Genomic DNA, 6,968 nt, shown 5'->3' on the forward strand with positions numbered 1-6,968 from the left:
CTGTTTTAGTCAGCCAGTCAGAGTGTGAATAAAGCATTATGGACCGACAGACTAAGGCTTTTATAATACTAGAATGATCTCCCATGCTGTTCTCATGTTACATGCTCAAAGAATGTCTGCTGGGCAAACGGTATGATGGTCTTAGTAATTTAAAAGCTTCCTGCCAGTGTGTACTCTCAGTTATTGGAAGTGGCATCCCAGAAGAATATATTGCTCTTGCAAGAGCTTGGACAATTTTTTCCTGACCTTCAGGTGTCATCTTGTCTTCAAATGAAGCTATTGAGAGTCTTTTGTGTACAGTTGGTTGCAGTAGTTGGTTACTTGAGGATGTTCATTGGGCAACCCTTTGTGATGCTGATGTTATAGAAGGAGCAGCAGCAGCAGTAGGAGGACTTCTGGATTGAGAAGGTTGGAAAGGGCTACTTGCATGATCATCATCATGATCTGCTTCCTCCTCACCTACACCCATGAAGGATTTTTTAACGTCTGCATGACACTTCTTACATACAAGGATGTATTTGGTCATCCTAGTAACATTTGGAAATGCATGTTTCATTGGACAGTATTTGCAAATCACCTTTTTTCCCCCCTCAGAATAACTTGCAGTGTGGAAATGCTTCCATGTGCTAGAAGTTGGTTGCACCATTTTTCTGAGAGAGTTTTTCCTAATGTTGAGCCTGAATCAGTCTTTCAGGAGTTTGTGGCCATTAACTAGCCCCATTTCAGTTTATTTCCATTCTGCATTCTTGCTTCTCTCTCTGTCTCCTTGGAGGCATAATTAGTAAGATATGCTGTGGGCCAAACCTGCTGCAGGGGGAACTGCTGCCACGTTGGGCACCTGCAGAGAGTCAGCCTCACCCCCTGCGTCCCATCCTCCATGGAGAGCTGTTGCTGTGCTCGGGTCCAGGGCTCAGGGCAGCCTCGTGCTATTTCCTGGACAGATGTTCCTGTGGGGGGAAGGTGTGGATGTGGCCAGGAGCTAGGAGTTAACCGAGCAGCCACTAACTGAAAGACTCATGCACACTCCTATTGCAGCTGCCCCCAAATTTCAGCAATTGCTAAAGGTAAATTTGGTGGTGAAAAGCCCAGGAGCTGCAGTATGGGGGAAGGCTAACACCTCTAACTTCTTAAATGCTGGCTGTGCCCCCAGCAGTGTTGTCTGGCCCAACAGCATTCTGGCACTTCATTTAAGTCTGTGCCCAGGACCTGTGGCTCACTCACCCACCCATCAATGCGCTACTATATCTCCTGTTCCAATACGAGGCAGCAAATTGTTGCGTAGCTTTCTGTAATGCACTTGGTTTATGTCACTTTCCCCATCTGTAAAATTAAGGATACGTTGCAAAGATGGAGTTAAAATGATCATTTCCTTTTTGAAAGCATTGTCAAACATTAAGGAATTATACTGTATGGTATGTTATCTCCTTTAGCATATGGCTTACTCTTCCTGCCAGTAGTATATTTTTTTCCAGTGTGGTGTTTACTGTTACGAAAGTACCTTTCTTTTTTCTCTTTCTGTATGTCAGTCTAACTTGCCAAAGAGGGTTAACATTAATGGAAAACAATGGGAATCAAACTGGAGCCCTTCAAGAGTTGTGGAAAGTTAAGTTAAGCCTTCTTCTGGCGTTACTGTTCAGAGGTCAGGTTTACAAAAGTGGAGTAGCAGTGCTTTTATTTTTATTTTTAATCCTTTTTTTTTTCCCCTTTATCCCTGAGCTTCTATACTTAGTACTGTGGACTGATGATTTATTCCACAAGGCTTAGCATATACTTTCTGCCCATCTCCTAGTTAGAATGGTATTTAGAGAATCTAGGGAATGAACTAACTGCATTGGCAACTTTTAGGAGTCCTGTAGGACCCTTGCATCCTGGAAGCAAAGAATTATAAGAAAAATAGGAAGTCTTGGCTTGTTAGCTGTGTTAGCAACATATCATCTAAATTGTTTACTTAAAATATGTGCAGTTTTAGGCTGTGGTGTGGGTATTGAGGAAACATTCAGAAACAAAATGAATTTAAATCTTGAGAACTTGATCAGAATAACAACGTTTTAGCAAGTTTAGGTTTTTTTTTTTTTTCATTCTTTCCTTTTTTATTTACAATACACTTTTTTAAATTATAAGAGAAACAGCACTCACTGACAGGGTAATATAACAACTCTGGAAGCTATCAAAGCTTTATAGTTTTAATGTCCTCAAAACACTTGGTACAACTGTACTGCTGCTAATTTTACAGTGCTGGGAAACTGTAATTCCCTTGTATGCAGGGGGCTTTTGTTTGGTCACATCGTTGCCTTTACTGGCTGGTGGTTGTTGGTCAGTTGCATTGAAGTACTACATGGCAGCTAGCACAATCTTCTGTTGACTCAACAGCAGAAACCTGTGCTTTCAAGGTGAAGAACCAACATTTTCAGCCTTGGTTCTGCAGATCTGGGCTGTGTTTAGGTTTGGTGTAATCTCATTAAGGGTGATTTTAATTCCCTCTTATAAAGTGAGAAAGGAGAAATCACCCAGCTTTTACAGTTGTAGGTAGTCTTGCATTTTTTGAAAATGTTGAGTAGATTGACTAAAGACCCCTGGAGGATAGTGTTATAATAGTTCTCTTAACGTATCTTACTTAACTTTCTCCATTTAGTTCCTCAATGAAATAGATGTGGCAAGAACACGGGTCCTGTTTTGTATATTGCACTACCCCAGCCAGCAAGTCTGGCACAGAGCAATGTCTTGAAGAGCGCAGGTGCTGTACCTGCTGTGGGAGTTTCACCATCCTTTCAGGTGCTCAGTATAGAGTAGTGGGATACCATCAGTATTTTGGCCAGTGACCAATGGAAATCATTTGTTCCTGTATAGTAGGGGTGTGAAATGCATGATCCATGAGCTGGATGTGGCCTGTAAAAGTGAGTTATCTGGCCTGCCATCTTTCCCAGGCCGAGAATAGAGAAGTGGGGGCAGGAGACACCAGCTTTTAGAGTTTGCATCCCCTTGTCAACCTCACAGGTAATATGGCTGCAGAAAGAGGTATCAGCGAGCACATCTTGCAGCTGCTACAAGTATTGCCATTCCCCAGTACAGGTGGCAATGGAAATTGGTGATACTTGATGATAGGGATGAGCAGGAGTAGCTGCAGTAGAGGCTGCACCAATATCTCCCCTTGCAGCAGCATGAGGCTGATGAGAGGACTTGCATCTACGTTAACCTCCTGACTGCTAGCTGTTTTAATGCTTCTCTGACCGTGGTGGCAAAGCTGCTTACCCCAGTAAGAGCTTAACTTCCAGCTTCCCTGTCAGCACCATGGGTGGAGTCTGCTGTGGCCAGAGCAGGTGTAGCCTGCCAGGAGTGTAGCCCATGGACCTATCTAAATCACAGCAGAAGCCCTGCCCCTCTACTGCTGAGTGGCTAACGCAAAAACCACAGCATTAATTGCCTCTTGGCTACTCAGTGGCAATGGGGTGGAGGGTGCATGGCAAAAAGAGCAAAATTAAAGGCACTACTGGGTTGCTAACTTCTGCTGCATTTTAGGTAGGTCGCTACCAATGGACCAATTGATTTTTGCCATCCCTGCTGTATAGGTATTAGAAAATATATTAAATTGACTATTAATTTCTTTGTTTGGACTATGTAAATGTGACAGCCACTGAAACTTCAGGTTTTGTCATTTGGCAGTACTTTTTTTTAGATAAAGGGTTTTTCCCCCCTACTTCTGAGGGAATGCCGGTCCTGGTGGTATTTCTTATTTTAACAGTAGGTTATATTTTGAATGTATGCTGTTTTGAAAGATTCTGCCAAATACAAATATATGTGGACCTTAAATTGCAGGTGCACAGAACAATCAATAGGACTTCATTATTTTTGTTTCTGACTGCTACAGTACTTAAATTTAATAGCAACTTCCTTTAAAGAATCCTGTATTGTTTTACAAATAGTAATGAATTCTGATTTCCTCCTTTCAAATGTGCCTCCATTCTCATTTTTACCAACATGGTCATGGACCCCTTAATTTTTTTACTGTGTTGTGGTGTAACAGCAAAAATCTTTCCTGTTCTAAGCACCATTCTAAAGAAAAAGTAGTTTGCTTACAGTTAATTTTAGCTGTCAAGTAATTGATTGGATAGGATTCCTATTACAATGTTACTGATATTTGGCTGTGGGCTTCTCCCTGCTTTCTGACCTTTGCTGCCAGAACTTGGTGGCACAGTTTTATGGAGAAAGTAATGTGGAAGCCATGCTCAGCTAGTCGTTTGACTATGGTGCCAGCACAGGAATTTTTTTGTGCTATGACCAGACATTGGAAAACAACTCTTTGTTAAACCTATTGGTGCAGTTCTAGAGAACTAAAAATGAAACTAGTACAGCGATGAGGAAAGCCTTTAATTTTTGTGAACTTCATATTTTATTTTAGTTTTATTTTCCAGGAAATAATGACTACATTACCAAATAACCTTTAATATAATGCAGCCAGCATATGATGTTCAATTGTTTGAGGTCTACTCCTTTGCTTTTTCAGACGATAAAATATGGTGTCATTGGCACAAAGTTCTTGATTGAAGATTTGCTTCACTGGAAAACTCTCTATGTTGCTGGACGCCTACAAAAGCCGGTAACTACCTTAATTTGTTTAGTGCCTTGTACTTTTAAATATGGAAATACAGAAAAGAAAAAAATCAGATGCCATAGAAAGTAGTAGGGGTGTAGGTTGTAGCCGTGTTCTTAAGGTGAATCTGATATCTTTTATTAGACCAACTTAAAATTTGTCTGCCTATAGAAAGTAGGGTTAATTTTCAGTTGATCACACTCTCTTTAAGGCAGTACTTAACTGTTCTTCCATGGACTAGGAGATACAGTTCTGCTGCAGCACAATATTTCAGATAGGAAGTAAAATAGAAGTTACTAGATAGACTACCACATTTTAGCTAAATCTGGGCATAGCATTCCTAGCATCTTGGTCAGATCATGTTTTAAATAGCTGGATTGTACTTGCATATTTGCAAAAGGATAGTATGGTATTAATTACGACATACATTTCAGAATTAGCTGTAATTTAGTGTAGCTAAGAAAGCTTTGATATTTTTCAGAAAGAAAGCTGCTTTGCCATACCAATATAATCTATCTCATTGTATTATTACCACATCTCCGTTCAGTGATATGGACTGTGTTACATCAGGGATGCTTGGATAGCCTCTCTGCAGGTCAGTGTTGTACGAAACGTTTCTTAAATGTATACTTAAGCATTCTGTTAGACCTCTAGGTGGCAGCTAGTCTGAGTTAAGTGGGGGAGAGAGAGAGAGAGAGCGAGCTAATTTCAAAATTTAGGAAAAAGTGTGAGGAGCTGCCTTTATTAGTGTAAAAAAAATCAGTAGCAGGAAGCTTAAACAGTTGAGTGTTTACCTGAACCTGGATTTTTTTTAAGGTTTCTTTCATTTTGAACCCTCGCCCTCTCCAGTAAATGTATTATATTTTTTGCTGCAGTTGGTCTTTTCTGCTTACAATGGGTATAGCTTGGCCATGCTATGAATCCCCTATTTACCTCAGAGGAAGTTGCACACTAAAATATACAACAAATTTTGGCACTTTACATTCAAATGCTCTTAACAATAAGTAGCCAGAGACCTTTTTATGCATATGGGTTTTAATAAGCAGGAAAAAGTATTGGTCCAAATCCTTTTTATTAAGTTAATGGGAGTTCTAGCTACCTAAAGACTTTGTATTTAATTCCATTGTTCCACTATAGGTATGCAGCTAAAGACTTGAACCCTCTCTCCTTGTATCCATCCACATGTAGAGCCAGAATATATAGAGTTACTTATTGCCTATTAGGCAATTAGAACTTGAAACAATCTTACTTAGACAAGTTATTAGCAAACCTTCTGTTTATTAACCTTTCCAGTTATTTTTGGTAAAGTTTTTTTGGTGGTGGCAGGTCCACTACTTGTTTGACATTCTATTATGGTCTGCAAGTCCTTAGAATGAAAGGTTTTCTCTCTGTAAAATAAATATATAAAACATTCCCCTGAATCAAGAGAAATCAAGGGGAACATTATACGTAGATCATATCAAGTTATTTTCTTTTTTACAAAGCTGTGAAATGTGTACACTAAAAGCTTCATGGTAAGGATGTAATAAAAATATGAATTCTATATTTATGCATATATACCATGTGTATAATATGAATTTTTGCAAGGACACACCATTTTACTATCTCTTGAAAATTTTGGCTCCTCCAAATGCTCTAATAATATCTGCTTCAATCACCAATTTCTTGTGGAACATGAGCTATTTAATAGTTTTTGATAAAGTGGGTTTTTTTAAACACCCTTAAGCATCTGTTTTATATTTCCAATACCTACAGTGTCTGTTCAGAATTAGTTGTCTTAACTATTGATTCTGTTGACTGTAACAGTACTCAAGTGCTTCCTAAAAATGAACTTTGCTTAAGTTTGTAGAAGTAGTTCACTTCAGTGCTCCATGCTTTAGCAGAAGCTAAAGAAATAATAGTTTTTCATTTCATAGCAGTCATACTCAACCTTTTTGTCCCACAGGCTGGATGAGTGGGACCCAGTCTGTCTGCAGGCCAGATCCAGCTGATGGGCCTTATGTGTAGGGGTGTAGAGGAATGTGGGGGAGGCAGCCAGCCTGACCCCAACCTGGTCACGAAGGGGGAAGAGGGTGTGGCATGGCTGGATTTGGCCTGTGAGCCAGGAGGTCGAATACCCCTGATTTATAGAAGTCTTATGATTATTGGTTAGTACTAAAAAGAGGAATTTTCCCATGTTTTTCAACTGTCAATTCATAGGAAAAACAAACATAGGGAAGCAGGGCTGTGTTTATCTAGGAAGGGAGCTAATGTGTATAAGGGTCTGCTTCATGCATGTGTTAGAGCAGCATCAAAGGAGCCTGTAAGGGGAAGAAATGTAACTTGAAGATCCTGTTGGCTTTCTACAAAGAGAATTTTTATCTCAAGCCATCCTTCCTGC

The 6,968-nt window shown here is 39.9% G+C and overlaps 1 protein-coding gene across 3 annotated transcripts in view; it reads left to right on the plus strand.

The window, feature by feature from the left end:
• The window catches only part of TAMM41 (TAM41 mitochondrial translocator assembly and maintenance homolog), a 92,545-nt gene that overhangs the window by 27,208 nt on the left and 58,369 nt on the right, over positions 1-6,968 (plus strand). For 2 of the 3 annotated variants that reach the window (XM_019505086.1, XM_019505087.1), the window contains exon 3: positions 4,502-4,594. The exons of the other annotated variant lie outside the window; for it this stretch is intronic. In XM_019505086.1, coding sequence (XP_019360631.1) covers positions 4,502-4,594 — 93 coding nt within the window. The remainder of the gene's footprint in view (positions 1-4,501; positions 4,595-6,968) is intronic. 3 annotated transcript variants of the gene reach the window in all.

This window comes from Gavialis gangeticus, unplaced genomic scaffold (assembly GCF_001723915.1).
Source record: "Gavialis gangeticus isolate Ggan-Ray unplaced genomic scaffold, GavGan_comp1, whole genome shotgun sequence".
NCBI classification, from domain to species: domain Eukaryota; kingdom Metazoa; phylum Chordata; order Crocodylia; family Gavialidae; genus Gavialis; species Gavialis gangeticus.